The sequence below is a fragment of the Hyposmocoma kahamanoa genome, unplaced genomic scaffold (genome assembly GCF_003589595.1).
Source record: "Hyposmocoma kahamanoa isolate Upper Pololo Valley unplaced genomic scaffold, ASM358959v1 160, whole genome shotgun sequence".
In the NCBI taxonomy this organism is placed as follows: domain Eukaryota; kingdom Metazoa; phylum Arthropoda; class Insecta; order Lepidoptera; family Cosmopterigidae; genus Hyposmocoma; species Hyposmocoma kahamanoa.
Genome location: NW_020653575.1, coordinates 8,091,439 through 8,107,419, shown reverse-complemented (window position 1 = coordinate 8,107,419; position 15,981 = coordinate 8,091,439). Strand labels below are relative to the sequence as shown.

Below are 15,981 nucleotides of genomic sequence, written 5' to 3'. Positions count from 1 at the left end.
CCATAATTGAAGTCTTATTAAACTGAAGAAAAACCTGGACACCGAATGAAAACACGAAAGTACACATCACAAACATAACAGCTTTATAGTTTAATTTTCAGTGACCGACGGGTACTCGTCTATATGTTAAAGTCGGTATTTTAACATATAGACAAGTCACCGGAGGTGAAGCGGGAAAAACTGTTTTGCTAGGTCAAATACGGTTCAGGTTTAATAAATAACGGTCTCACAAAAATAACACAATATAACGAAAATACACTTAAGGATTTTGTCTAAAGAATGTTCTTCTTCGTTACACGATTGGTACTTTATCTGATCATATAAAAGCCTGAAGCAGGCTAAAATAAACATGTGAAACGTATTATTTAAGAATAAATATCTAACTTGGTACATAATTTTTATATGGAAATATTTCTCTTTTGGTACGACAGAGAAGTTGCTGAATTTTGAAGTCCAACTGAAGCCTTATAGTTATTAGATTCACATTTATTCCAAAATTTCCAAATTGCTCAGCGGTTCAACGAGACGCCGCGCCTCTTGCTGCCCCGTCAGTCGCCATTGGGCGCTTGTCGATGTCGAATCTCTGTCAAATTTCCTCTGTCTGTTCTTATTTTATTCATATTAATTTACATGTTCGCAGGACCCCCTATACCTCGCCTCCTAAAATCTAGGCTCGCTAAAATACCTCGCCTTAATGTAGGTATAGTCTGTGTACGTACATTCCACACATCAGTCTAGTGTATAAATAAAAGATGAAGATTGTGAGATTTGATAATGAGTCCATTTCTATAAACACCAGAGAATAATTTCTATAGAGGATATATCAACTCCAAATAAATGAAATCAAACAGTGTATGTAGGGAATATATTAGGGAATTGAATAAACCGAGTCGATTTGTACTCCTGTGATTTGTACCTCTGCATATTCATGAAACGGTGGCAGCTGCGGCTTCGTTTGTCGCATCAATGCGATGTAACAGTAAGGTTTTGTTGTCTGCTTTACGATGCGCTTGTTGTGGCGAGCACGAGACAATAATGTTCATTTATTTCTATAACTTTTCATTACTCTTCGCATAATGTTCAAAGTTGTAAGCCAGGACCCGTCTTGGGCATCAAAATATCTATTTAGGCTGTTCCTGTTTATAAGATTAGTGTAAATGTGTTTCGTTATAACTTTTTTACTTCGCGTTGAATTGAAAGGTGAAACTCGGTGAGAGAAAAGCGGCGTATTGAGAACATTCCGCAGGTGTATCATCCATTTATCACAATAATGTCTGTCGTAGTCTGGCGAAGACGCAAGCCATCCGTCAATTCATAAACTATGAATAGTAGTTCTGTTATGCCCTCCACATGCGTAATGAAGATAACAATGGTTTTAATTATTAAACACAAAGATTGAACACTAAGAAAACATCCTTCGACTTGACTCGAACCTGTGACCACGGGATTCGGTCCCCATTGCTTTACCAACTAAGCCACAGGTCGAGTTACTAAGTCGACGAATTTCGCCCACGTGTCTGTTATAGATTTTTGCATTGAGTTTGGCTTTCGACGGCTAATGCGTTGGGCGAGGTCGCTGCCGGCCCTTGGGTTTCCAATAAAGTCTATTAATTTTTTTGGATAAAATTTTGTACAGATGGAGAACACCGAGACCCCACGGACGGACAAGAGTTTCGGCTTTAAATGCTGTAAAGAGGTGGTCGGAGCCGGGCTATTTATTACTTTTCATTATTTCCGGCAGCTCAGCCGCGGAGCCAGCCCTCTTGCTGGTGTCCTGTAGAAGGGATGGCAGGAAAGACCGTGGTGACTGGTGATCCAGAGCACTAACGTCTTTGCAGCAAGGATATGTTAACATTTTAAATAATACGGGTGGAAAACACAATTTCAAAAGTAATATGATCTGTACCAAGGTTTAAATATAACATTTTCTGTAGAATTTAACTATTAAGTTAAGTAGTAAGTAATTTATATTTTTCCTCTAATATACTCAGATTGATGTCTGAGTAGAATTCAGAAGCAAACAAAAAGTGCTTGTGTGAGAAATTTTAGGTCAGATATTCCATGATATAGACCATGTTACCCAGCCGTAATTCGTGTCAGGTGATCGCGGACCGCGAACCGCGGATCACGGACATCGCATCGGTCAAAGCAGTGGTAAACACCGGCCCGGAATAAACTCCGCTCGTTGTGTACATCTACGCCCATTAACGTTACATAAAAGCTCAGGATGACTTGTGACATTAACCTTGTTAAGCATTTATGTACACGGTATTACTTAAACTAAAATTATCGTAACAAAAAGATCTAAATGTGTAGCATTTATTTGGTCTGTGGTGTGGTTCATTTGCATTTACGGTATAAACGCCTATTTGTGATCTTCTAATTCCTAGCTCAAATACGGATGCGTGTTAATTTTTGTATTTTGTCGAATTTTTAACATTCCAATGTTAGGTTATAACACAACACCGAATTATTTTCTCCGAATATCATTGTTGTGAAAACTGACTTTTTGATTTAGTGTGACGACTGTTTTGGCATCCATTTGTAACACCGAAATATCTTTCAGCCGAAATACGTACAGTTCGTCTGAAAAATTACTATTAGAAATGTGTCTTATGCATATGCATGTATGGTTTTGGCACAAGGCTTTTTGGTCTGTTCCTATTTATCCAACTGTTTGTTTTCTTTGTAATATTTAAGATTACAGAATTATCGTCGTGACAAAGTCATTATTCTTAGATAAAATTAACTGTAAGAAATGGAGAAAATTGTTTTAAGTGAGTCTTGATTGAATCTTAGTTTTTTGTAAAAAAAAGCTGTGTGAAATTAGTGGCGTAGCTGCTTTTTTGAATTGCTGTATTTTTTTGCGTGCTTTCCTGCTTGCTAGCTTCCATGTTTACTTTTTAGTGGCATGCTTTTTAGTGGCATGCTTTTTGTATATTTTTACACCAATTTTGAATTTCCAATACTTTAATGAAATGGAGTTTCGGAGAAATGAGAATCGGAACAAGAAATAATTTGATTTACGGTGATTGTGTGAGAGTGTGATTTATTATGAAATAAGTTCAAATGTTTATGAACAAATGAAACCAATTCTATTCAAAAGAAATGCCGAAAGGTGTTTGAAGCAAAAATTTGTGTAAATATTTTTTTTAACTTACCATAAGTAGCCCTTTTGAGAACCCTCTTAACATTTGTGACGGTGTTTGTTAAGCTTTCATGATGACGTATTTTATTAAGTATTCTTATTCCTATAATAATCAAATAGAATTGTCAATTAACTGGAAATAAATAAAGTAATATAAGATTCGTAGTATTCTATATTAATGGTAATGTTGGTCCGGAGGCAGTACAAGATTTATTTCCATAAATCTTGTACTGCCTCCGAGACTACTACGTACTTATAATATATTCAGGAAAGTGAACCCAGAAATATCACAAAGCACTCTATTTAAACACACATAATAAAGAATTACATCCATCAAGACGTATCAAGAGAGATATTATATCTTAAAATAAGTGTTTTAGAAGCGAAGTGCTGGGTACATTTCAAGTAGGGCACTCAACCGCATCACTTGTGTTGACGTGACAGAGCTCCATCAACGGCCGTCAGTCGTGTCGCCTCCGTCACGCCGCCACACGCCGTTTACTCATACGCCGTTGTTATGAATGCAATTCATTGTCCCCATTGCTCTTACATTGAATTCATTCATTGGCGCGTAGCTATCCATTTGTTCTTGGTTATATCTTTACTGTTCATTTTAACGCTACTCAACCCAATCGGGGGAAACGAGCGAGTTAATAAAATTTTGTAAATAAACTTTAAACACGACGAGAAGGAGAAAATAATTTTGTTCTGTAGGTGTAAAAAGTACAGAAAAACGGGAGAGTAGTAAGCAGTTATGCATACGAAATGTTTTTTATCGCTCAACCAAAATAACACTGGCAGCAAACTGACGCAGGCGTCCAGGCACAGAAATAAAAAAAAATTAAATTGCTCCACTGCTCAAATTACATGTAGTAAAAAAGAAACCTTGAGAATAACAAACTCATGAACGCAGTTATGGTACGGAAGATGGAAACAGTATCTTTACGCATTGTTAAAACAATTAAGCAAAAGAGCGTGATAGCTCAAGGCTGGAAGCCATACGACGGTCGGGCAAACAATTCGGACAGGGTGAAGGCCTGTGACGTGATAAGGGTTGGCACACGATAACTCTGACTTGTGCTTCAAATGTCATAACGAATTCCACCAAGCGAATATTTGGGCGGTTTCGAATGTTGCAGAACAACGTAGGAATTAGCATGTTTGAACTTTTGAATTTGAATTTTAGAACTGCTAACGCAATAGGTTACGTTTTTATAGCACCAAGTTAACCCTGAACGGTTTCATTTTTAATTCTTAATGCGCCACGTAGAAAGAATCTACGTATTATCTTTTTGGTGTTCAATAGGACGTGATCGTTTACCGTTAAGCAAATGTACGAACGTGCTAATAGCACTGTCTAATGAGGTCCATGGCAATTGCATCAGACCCAACTGAACCATGTCGCAACACATTTTACAATACGGCTAATGACTGGGAACTGTCCTGTTTAACGCTTTGATATGGCACGGAGGTACCAAGATTTAAGGCGTTCTGGCGTTAAGTTTCTTACTTTCATACTATATAACATACAGTCGATAATCAATAGAATATTTATCGGAATATTAATCACTAGCTACGGGCAACCGGGGAACACTTTTAGTACAGTGTCAGATCAGAAAGTACACGTGGGCACATCAAGCTACACATTGACGTATCTTGTTCCGTTGCACTGGAGGCGATTTTGGAAACAAAATGGGTAGTCTGATATGCCGTTGTCCATACAATAGAGCTCCTTGTGAAAGAGTTCGTCCAGGAAAGTCCTGCCACCTTACCTATTTCTGCCGCCAAGCAGGTAATGCTTTGTTGCATTGCATAGCATTGTTGTGTTCCTGTTTCGATGGGAAGGGGTGCTGGTGAAATTATAGGCATATGGAACTTGTTATGTCTCAAGGCGATGGCAGATTTTTGCGATTTAAAGCTTGATATCATAAAAAATATCGTCGTATAAGACTTCTTTCTTAGTAAGATAATTCTAGAAAATGTATGTAAAATGGTACAATACATACTGAACTTTTGTAAATTGGCAATTCTTGAATTGATGCCAAGGCAATTATGGATCGGTTTGAGAGCTTTCGTCTGTGCACTGTATTCTTCGAGTCAATACTTATATTGGTGGAGTTTGGCATAATCTATTATGCTTAAAAGCCCGGTATTTACAAAAAATGCCTTTCTGTTTTGGATATATAAGTTTTAAATCCTGGGATACTTTGCGAATATTTGAAAAGTCGATTTTCAAACTCGGAGCTATTACTCAGTTTACGACTTTTAGACCTACCCGAGCAGTTCTTCCCTTTTTAAACTGCTCTCTAAAGTTTCGAACAAGTTGGATTTTCAGGAGTTATAAGTTTTTATTCTGAAGTACTATTCTTTTAGTTTAGTAGAACCTTTTCTAACTGGTATAATGCCACGCAACGGTTTGAGAGTTATGTCCTTATTAAGAATAGCAAGTTAGGGAGCGTAACTTCATTTTATCGTTTTGGTGACCTTGTCACCTGCCCAGAACAACGAACAGGAAGGGTCTTGGCCCTGGTGCAACGATTAAACACGAAGTTATGTTTATGATGTTTTACAATCACGATATTCATATATTTTTTGTGAAAAAAATTCCTTGAACCAGTCTTTTGCCAAAACAACTTACAGTGGTTCTACTATATAGGTACTACTTACCTATATACTGCAATTCCTTTAAAGGACCTACGCATAATGCTTTTTCTTTTTAGAAAAAAATATTAATAATAATAATACATTTATTTCCTTCACACACAATTTCAACCATAATTAAACTTCCTTAAGCAATAAAACATTTGTTGTCTGTGAAGGCTGGAGCCTAAACTAGGACACCCTCTGCTATAGGTCTCCAGGCCTCCGCCTGCGGATAAAGTATCAATAAAACATTGACTGCGTCACGAATGATTGCTATGAGAGAAAGTTAATCCAAAATTTAGTTTATACAAATCAAAAAATTATAAATATAAATAAAATTCAAGACTAGAGGGCAAGTATTTTGTTGTGTGTGTGTGAGTGTGTGTGAGAGAGTGTGTGTTTGTGAGTTTGCGCGTGTGTGTGTGTGTGTGAGGGAGTGTGTGTGTTTGTGTGTGTGGGAATTAACTTTTTAATTAATGAAAATAAATTGTAAACAACTCCCAGTGAGATTTTTAAATTTGATATTACGTTGTGACTAATTAATTCTAGTATTGTTAGATAAAAAGTGTTCTAACCTGTTTTTACATTGTTTCATATTTTCACATGAAAATAGTTTCCATATAAAGTCGTTAGGCAATATGTTTAGCATTAATCGCTTCTCCTTTGTCCATTATACATTTTTATATTAAGGCTTACCTTAACTCATTGTACCTCAACTTATTGTATGTTAATAAATGCGTAAAACTACGGAAATTAGTAGGTCTCTTTTTTGTTCTAGTTCGGTCTCAAACGATGTCGGACGAAGAACGGGAGAAGGTCTCCAGGCTCGACTCGGTTTGTAGATCTTTGTATTCTAAGTAAGTATCAAAAATCAAGTATCTAAAGTGCTTTCAAACACTTTCTAACATATCTACAAAACTATATAACAATAGTGACAATGTGCATATCTACAACATTACATTTATTTTATTATGTAAGATGTACACACGTTTGGGCACAATCGCAATGATGTGACCGACAATTGTAAGCGTTTGTTTAAAAACGCCTATTCATTGTAGCCTTGAATAGCCCCAAATTGCAGTTTTCGGGAAACACAATACTGTATTTCATATCAATGTAATTGTACACTGTTAATACAATAGTGTATTAACTCGAAAAGTGTATTTTTTTTTAGGATCGATGAAAAACGAATGGCTCGCTTCTCGTGAAAGGTTATTAAAATGTATGTATAAGTTAAAGTTTATTACAGACAACTAAATAATTTCATACTTGCCAAATATATTTATAAATAAAAAGAAAAACATAATTTAATATTTTTGAGTAAGGACTGTTTTGTCCAGAACCAGCACACGAAAAGTTTGTCTCATTTTGAGTTAAGTAGATATTATATTTTAATTGTTTCTTACAACATTCCAACGACGGTTTTATTGACGTGTGGAGAATCAAATTTAATATATAGAAAAAATTCCCCTCGATTCGGTTGGATTCGAACCAATGTCTTCCTGCAAACCATGCCAGACTTTGCTTAGTTGGCATTACGTCTGGCACTATTGCTAGAAAACGCTGGATCGAATCCAGCCGGCTCGAAGGAATTTTTTCTAAGGATTCAATGTTCGTACTAATAATTATTACAAACTAGTGACGTAATTTTTACAAAAACAATCGAATATCATGGCGGTCAAACATCACGACATATTTATTGTTGACACAGGAGTTACACAAATAGTGTACTGCTGTGTTTACCGATCGCACAGTGGAGATCAGGAGACGACCAAGCTGTTCCAATATCTAAGTGAGACGTCTGATGAGATTCAGCATAGGTACCCAGCGGCGCAACTAGTCATTCTGGGGGACTTTAATGCACACCATCAAGAATGGTTGTTCCCATACCAGAAGACCGATCACGCTGGGAGAGAGACGCGTAAACTTGCGTTAACGCTAAGCTTATCCCAGCTTGTCAGTGGCGCCACTAGGATACCAGATGTTGAATCTCATACGGCTAATTGCTTGGACCTTCTGCTGACAACTGATCCGGACCGATACTCTGTGGTTGTGGAGGCCCCACTGGGTACTTCCGACCATTGTCTGGTGAAAACTGTATCCGTATACTCCCCACCCGATCAGGGCCCTAGTGGTATGAGACGGGTGTGGCGATACAAGTTAGCAGATTGGGACGAAATGCGCCATTTCTTTGCGTCATATCTCTGGCAGGCGTGCTTTACTTCAGGAGACTCGTCGAGCTGTGCTGATGCTGTAGTCGAGGTCTTGCGTTTGGGTATGGAGTATTACATTCCATACTCTGATGTACCCAATGGACCCCAAGCTCGTCCATGGTTTAACGCTAATTGTAGTTGTGCTGAAGCACGTAAACAGTCCGCGTACCAAGCTTGGGCAGATGCTCGACTACGCAAAACTCCGAGTACTCAGAACATGAAGAAAGCTTTTAATAAGGCCGCCAAGAAGTGCAAAAGCATGTTACGTAGGGCCAAGTTCGACCATGTGCGCCGCATAGGAGCCAAGCTTGCCTCTTATCCAGCAGGCAGCAAATCCTTTTGGTCCCTGGCCAAAGCGGTCGAATCGAACTTTTGTCGCCCATCTTTGCCACCTCTGCTGAGGCCGGATGGCTCGCTGGCTCATACTGCGGAAGAGAAGGCGAATCTCTTTGCCTCACTCTTTGCAGAAAATTCGCGTCTAGATGCCGCAGGGACCCTACCACCTACTTTACCTCAGGCTGGCTGCACTATGGCGCCAGTTCGCATACGCCAAAAAGAGGTACTTAGAACTCTGCGAAATCTAGACGTGAATAAAGCTAGCGGGCCAGATGGAATTCCAGCAATAGTCCTTCGTAACTGTGCACCTGAGTTGTCTCCTGTTCTCACACGCCTGTACCGCCTCTCACTTGAGACTGGTGTAGTTCCCAGATCGTGGAAGCTTGCAAACGTGCAACCTGTACCAAAAAAGGGAAGCAGAGCTGACCCTGTCAACTATAGACCTATCTCAGTCACTTCCATACTCTGCAAGACTATGGAACGTGTACTCAACAACCGTCTCCTATCGTACCTTGAAGACAACGATCTCCTCAGTGATCGCCAGTACGGATTCCGACGAGGGCGATCTACTGGGGATCTTCTTGTGTATGCCTGTCACATATGGAGCGAGGCTATAGAAAAGCAAGGCGAAGCACTTGCAGTGTCTTTGGACATTTCTAAAGCCTTTGACAGGGTCTGGCACGCAAGCCTTTTAAGCAAGCTTCCCTCTTATGGGCTTCCCACTGACCTTTGCAATTGGATCTCGGATTTCTTGAGCGAACGTTCGATTCGAGTGGTCTTAGAAGGCTACTCTTCCGAACATATGGCGATAGATGCCGGAGTTCCTCAGGGTTCCGTACTGTCTGCAACTCTCTTTCTGCTGCATATCAATGATATGTTAATTCCAGGTACCTTTGCGTATGCTGATGACAGCACAGTTGTAGATAGGTACTTGACCAATGCAAGGGTCAGTGGAGAGGAAATCCAGTCTTGTCGAGAGTCCATGGTTAGCCGTTTAGATTTGACACTCCAGGCAGTCTCCGATTGGGGCAATGCCAATCTTGTCAAATTTAACGCTACCAAAACGCAGGCGTGTCTATTCTCCACAAAACGGAGTCCCTTTGAGCTGACTCCGACTTTTCGTGATATATCCATACCGATAGCCGATTGTCTCCAGCTACTTGGAATGGACCTGTCGTCCAATTTGAACTTCGGCAGATACATTGAATCCACGGCCAAAAATGCAGCAAGGAAGCTTGGGATCCTTTCCAGGGTGAGGCGGTACTTTACACCGGGACAGTTGCTCCAGCTGTACCAGGCACAAGTCCGATCGTGCATGGAGTACTGCTGCCACCTTTGGGATGGCTCTGCGACATATCAACTGGCCACTTTGGATTCAATTGACAACCGTGCCAAGAGACTTATAGGTGACTCGGAATTAGTGGAGGCGAAGCTGCAGAGCCTTGAACACCGCCGTAAAGTTGCCTGCTTATCGGTATTTTACAGGATATATCACGGAGAGTGTGCGATGGAATTACATGATTTAATTCCGCCTTCCCCTTTCCATCACCGGGGGACTAGGCGTAGGCTTGGGTTCCACCCCTATGTTGTGGATATTCCAAAGATTCGCACGAAGCGTTACGCTTCCACATTTATATGGCGAACGGCTATGGAGTGGAATTCCCTGCCTGCAGACTTGTTCCCTGAACGTTATAACTTGGACCTTTTCAAGGCGAGAGTGAATAGGCATTATTTAGGTGTGCATGCTCCATCGTCGACCTCATCGTCACTTTCCATCAGGTGAGATGGAGGTCAAATGCGCACCTATATTTTATAAAAAAAAAAAAAAAAAAAAAATTGAAATAAAAAACTTTAAAAAATCAAGATAATACTGTTTCTGCGCGCAAAATTTAAACCTCTACACTCAACACAACCGTCTTTAGAATATTGTGAGATATTTATCTTATCATAGATTAAAAGATATCCACGTAACTCTAAATGACACAAAGCTTTTGTGCTCAATTTCTGGACAAAACAGTTGTTACTAAAAAAATATGAAATTATATTCAATGCCTCCGTGGCCGAACGGTTACCATGCTGGTCTAAATATATTTAGAAATATATGGCTTAACATTTTTTGTATGTGTATGTCCACGGCACCCCTGACTCAGGTTTTCCCTAGTATGGGGCTATAGGTATGTGCGTTATTATTATTATTTCTTCGCTTTTGTTTTTAAATGTTTTTGGCGAGTAGATAATTGTTTGGATGTTTGTAGTAAACTTTAACCTGTACAAACATTTTAATAATCTTTCACGGGAAGTGAGTAATTCGTTTTTCATCGGTATATTGAAATAAATACTATATTTGAGTTAATACACTATTTTATATTAACAATCCGTTATGTATGTAATATTTTTAAATGCCCCCGTGGCCGAACGGTTACAAAACCTGGATTGAAATATTTATATGGCCTACATTTATTTCTCTCGTAACTTAACATAGTACCCGCGATAAATGGTTTCCATAGTGCGGGGCTACGTTGAGTGTGTGCGTTATTTTATTATTATAAATGTAATTTCGAAAATTGGTTTCATAGTCTTACAAACACCTTGCTTTGACAAAAACTCGTATATACTGGTTTGTAAATATTATCTCCAACTTCGACAGCAAGTAGCAAACCCTTGGCCCGTGGGGTCCCAGTGCCGTCATCTGTACAAAATTTTATCGATAAAATTAATAGACTGTCTGGGAAACCCAAGGGCCGGCAGCTACTTTGCCCAACGCATTGACATAGCAATACAAAGGGAGAACGCTGCCAGCAGCTTGGGCACCGCGGAGACCCAATTTTATTCATATAATTTAAAAATTTTTAAAAATCCTAGTTTTGCTTTGTCGTAGTTAAGCTCTTATTGTCTTTTTTACCTTACCTGTATATTACCTTAATTAAATAAATCGTTTTTAGTAAAAATTCGTTACTAAAAACGAAAATTTCAATGTCATCTTTGTGAGCGAATAAAAAATTAATGGCATCCCACACAACGTGAGATTCATAATTCGTTTTTAAACACTATCATATCTTTAGACGTTCTCCTCGGTCTCCCTGGAATTGAATGAGCAATTATTTTGATATCTCTTGCCTTATTGTAGGAGTCTGGTTTCCTTCATTGGATTGTTATTTGGGGAACGAGAGAACGTTGTACCTTTTACTTTTAAATTTGAATGCATATTGTCTTTCAAATAAGAAGCTGGAAATGGTGCTTGCGCAGATTACGATGTGTTTGTGACGAATAACATTTTTTATTCGACTTTAAAAATAGATCGCATTGAGAAGCGAATGCATTTTTTGTGTGTGTTCAATTATGTTACATGTTAAATTATGTAACATTTGCGAACAGGTTTCGATGATTCCTTTTTTGTTGGGAAGGGGGTACCTCGGTCACTTTCCGTCAACTGATTTCAATAAAACTTGACAAATAGATGTAATTCCACGAAATTTTGAGGTCGATATTTTCTATAATTCGTTATAAAAATATGTGTGTTATTTATTTTGGAAATAAAAGTATTTTTTCGGATTTACAAAATTTGAGGCCTTTTACCAGGTTCCACGGGTGATTGCCAGTCAGTCTTAAAAACATGTTTACGGTGTGACTATGGGACCTGTAAAGGGTTAGAAATGTTAGTTTGTTTGAAAAAGAAATACGCGATTTAAATCTGAACAATAAGTTGTTCCAGTAAAATACTCTCTGCTGCTACAGTACATACTGTACTGTAGGTTGGTAGTCGGTAGGTATGTCACTTGAGGTTTTAAGGTTTGTTATTTCTGTAGCAAATGTAGTAAAATATTTAATCAAAAATATACCCGTCTCTACATGCCAAGGCGTTTTCAGCGGTGAATACTTGCCAGGTAGAGCCTGAAAAGCCAGGAAATTGCTAAAGGCTTTTACCTTTTCTGCGACATATACTTAAGCAATTGTTTTATAGTAAATGTTGTACGTGTTGTGTTGAAGAATGAAGTCTATTTATTTTATTTATATTTCCAATGTGTAACAATCGCGCAAACCTAAGAACTCGATATGTTTTTAATTTTTTCGAGTAATTTAATTCCAAAACACATAAATGAAGCATGTGTTATTACATCATTCATACGATGTCAGATATTTAGTTCTACAAGATTACTTACTTAGGGCGAACCATTAACATCGACGGTTCGAGTCACGCGTGGGTCCTCAAGGTTGGCATCGGCTTAAAAGGAGCTACGTAGGCGCTGGATGAGATGACCTGTGCGTGAAGCCGAAACCTTTCTAAAGGAATTAGCGATAGCTTACCATTAGTTCAAGCCACGACTTGGATTCAGCCGCGTTTTAGCCTTTTGCGTATTTGACCTAGCAAAACTACTGGGATCACGCCGTGCGTTATATATTTTCTTACAGGTACTAAGCGACACGCCTGTCCATAGCATTCCCAGGGCCACTCAGAGGCCCATCTGAGGCCCCTACGTCCGTCATCCTGAGACCAGAAGTTGACAAGTCTCATGTGCCTGTAATTTCACTAGTACCCTTCTTAACCTTCAAAACCGGAACGCCGTAACGCTCACGTTACTGCTTGGCGGCGGAAATAGGTCAGCTGGTTGTACTTCTACGGACGAACTCTTTCACTCTTCCACTTCTACAGCTACTAAAATGTACACATTACAGAAACATTGAGGCGGGTTGCAGGTCAAAATCGTACTTCACGTACAGTCCTTTTAGTTTGAATTTGTCTACAGTTGAATAAGCAAATAAATATTTGCTAGAGTTACCAACAGTTGTTTATTGCCAAATAGTTCTTACTAAGTTAAATAATATGAATAAATTTGCGAATATATTTATAAATGATGAATACGAAAATACACAGGTAACAGATTTCGAAAAAAACGTCGAGGAATAAATTATTCAATTGAATGTTTACGCAACCATTGTCAGAGATATTCAACCTTTGCCAGCAGATACATCGCAGCCAAATCACAACAATTATAATATTATAATAACACGTTGACATAGGCGTCACGTAAAAGTTCATCTCTGGGTTATCTTTGTGCTATTTGTAATATTATGCGGCTCACTTCAATATCTACTCATTGTTCCAGAACCATTTGTGATAAATATCTACAGTCGAAGTTGGGTTTTTGTATAACTGATAACAGACATTGAAATAAACGATTTGGAAATAAATTACTATATATATAATATAACAGCATTATTTATGAAGTCTCATACTCGTTTGCATAAAATTTGGCTTTTCAAAGCAAGGTGCGCTCTAGCTACAAGCCCAAGTGTTACAATAACTAACTTGGTATTCAAAGAACCCTACTTACAAAAGTTACCGCACCAAAATGTTAAATTTAAGTGTTTTACTTAATCAATTCTGTCTGAAAAATTTTCTATAGAATTGAGAGGTGCTTTTGAGACACCTTTCTTTATTAGGTCTTTTAAAATAGTCAAACAAAGTCTATTAGACAGACTTGCAAACATATTCGTTTATTCAGCACGTTACTGTCGCTATTGAAGGAGATAAATAATTGTAGTCTACGGTATAATTTTATTTTCAAAATTATTTACGGCATTTGTTGTGCTATCCCGATAAGCAATGAGATATAGAGCATACGGGTAGATATTCTGTTCTGAATGCGCTTTGAAATGTTAAGCAGGTTAGCCCACCTCGGGCCATTGTCTACCTCGCTCGAATTTACGAATCGACTGTATACATGGCGATGGAAATGTTAATAAATCAACGCTATTTGGCCTTCCATTTGAAGTTCCTTTATGTGTACATTGTGGATACGGGATTCTAAAATAGCATTTGTAAATAAGTTTATGCAAGACAAGACGCACGATCGACTCTACTCTATCGCGTTATGTTATTATAATTTTGAATTGAGATATATTATGATGACGTCGGGGGTGGGCAATTAAGTATGGATAATAAGCATACAAGGACCGGTCTAGGGTAAGATCGCAATTGAAATTTTCGAGAAGCGGTCTGTGACCTAACAATGATCCTATTCTGTACAAATATTCGACATTGTCGTAATTTTTTGGACCTTAAGTTCTGGACGTATGAAGAGTTTATATTCGCATGGCATTGGCAGAAAATGTTTCTTTGTAAATATCTGAAATCAGTTTTCTTGATAATTTTTTTTAACTTTCGTGGTGAATGAAAGAAAAATTTTTTTCTTTATTCCAAGTATTTCGGAACCAATTAAAATTAGATTACATGAACGACATTAATGCATGCTATTGCACTGCAACGTCTATAGGTGACGTGGAACGTTCACTTCCGATGAGTTTCCAAACATTGCGTCGATTGATGTGTCGAAAACGCGGGCGCCCGCTATTTTAATTACGTCTCTATGTGAATAACTATTTACTCAGCTTTTAAAAATAATACGCAACGTAAACAAAATTTACACATTAAATGGTTCCAATAATTTATTCCAATAACTAGAAACGCAAAAAAAGTATTTAAATTCTTCGCATTATTCACGGTGCACTTATCGATATAATATTGGTATGCGTGATTTGTTCTGTGCAGGCAGGTATGTTAATGCCGCAACATTAATGAAAACAATTTTATGTCGATTAAGTCTTTTACATTTTATCACTAATTTGTGATTAATTATTAGATATGTCGGTTTACAATAATTGCCACCGGAATGAACCTATTGCCCGTGCTCCCGAGTTTCTGCGAGCTAATCAAGCTAAATGAAAAGAAAGAAACTTTAACGAACTTGGTAATCTTATTCATTAACTCGCGGCTCAACTGTCGTAATGACTTGTATAACTCAACTAACGTGAACGTATTAATTAGTATTAGACAGCGATCGGTTTAAATAGGAAAAAAAGTTCAAAGTTCTTTTACAAACCTGTCGATCCTTTCTGTGATCCCCGTTTCGGCGTCTCCGTTGACGGCGATGTCGTTCATTTTGTACAAAAAGCTTTATAACTCTACACTAGCACTGCTTAACATTCACTAATTTGACACACATAGAAGGCAGTGGAGCACCTTTGAACTTTGTAAATATAAAAATTGATATGAACAATTTGGTCGGAGCGAACAAAAGTTCGTGAGTGGTGCGGGTGCGGCGCGGCGGGAGACGTCCGGCGCGGTGCGGCCGCCGTGCGTTTGTGATGGCTCCTTGCTGCCAGCCGCTGCCGCCGCTGCTGGCGCGCCGCCGTGGCGCTGCTGCGTGGACCGCTCTCCGAACTTACCACAGACTACGTCATCAGGTTAGAAAGGTCCACTTGCACATACTGACTTTTTAGCTAAGCCTTTTCTACAAACTATCTGAATATTACCATCATGTCTCTTGTGCAGAAAAAAGACACAAATGTGAGTATCAAGAAACTTTGAAGTGTTCCCTAAATATTCTCACCTACTTTACTTTATCAGTTCATAAGAGACTTGTAATGTTCAAAATTGAACACCAGATGTTGTGCGACAGCGAATTCTTGCAGGGCAGGAGACAAGTCTGCGGCAACGACTCCGTTAATCTATGTAGAAACCTGTTCCACTACAGTTCGCTACTCTAAACAGTCGCGACGGCAAAACACTTCCCGAATATCATTTACTAAATTCATTACATACGCACGTTTAAAAATATCATATCGTTTCCACTTAGGCAT

General features: G+C 38.5%; 1 protein-coding gene across 2 annotated transcripts in view; it reads right to left on the bottom strand.

Annotated features, from left to right (window-relative positions):
• Positions 1–15,468, bottom strand: part of LOC113225398 (calcium/calmodulin-dependent protein kinase kinase 1) — an 84,629-nt gene extending 69,161 nt beyond the window's left edge. For both annotated transcript variants that reach the window (XM_026457701.1, XM_026457703.1), the window contains exon 1: positions 15,222–15,468. In XM_026457701.1, coding sequence (XP_026313486.1) covers positions 15,222–15,280 — 59 coding nt within the window. In that variant the 5' untranslated portion in view covers positions 15,281–15,468. The remainder of the gene's footprint in view (positions 1–15,221) is intronic.
• Between the last annotated feature and the right edge of the window lie 513 nt (positions 15,469–15,981).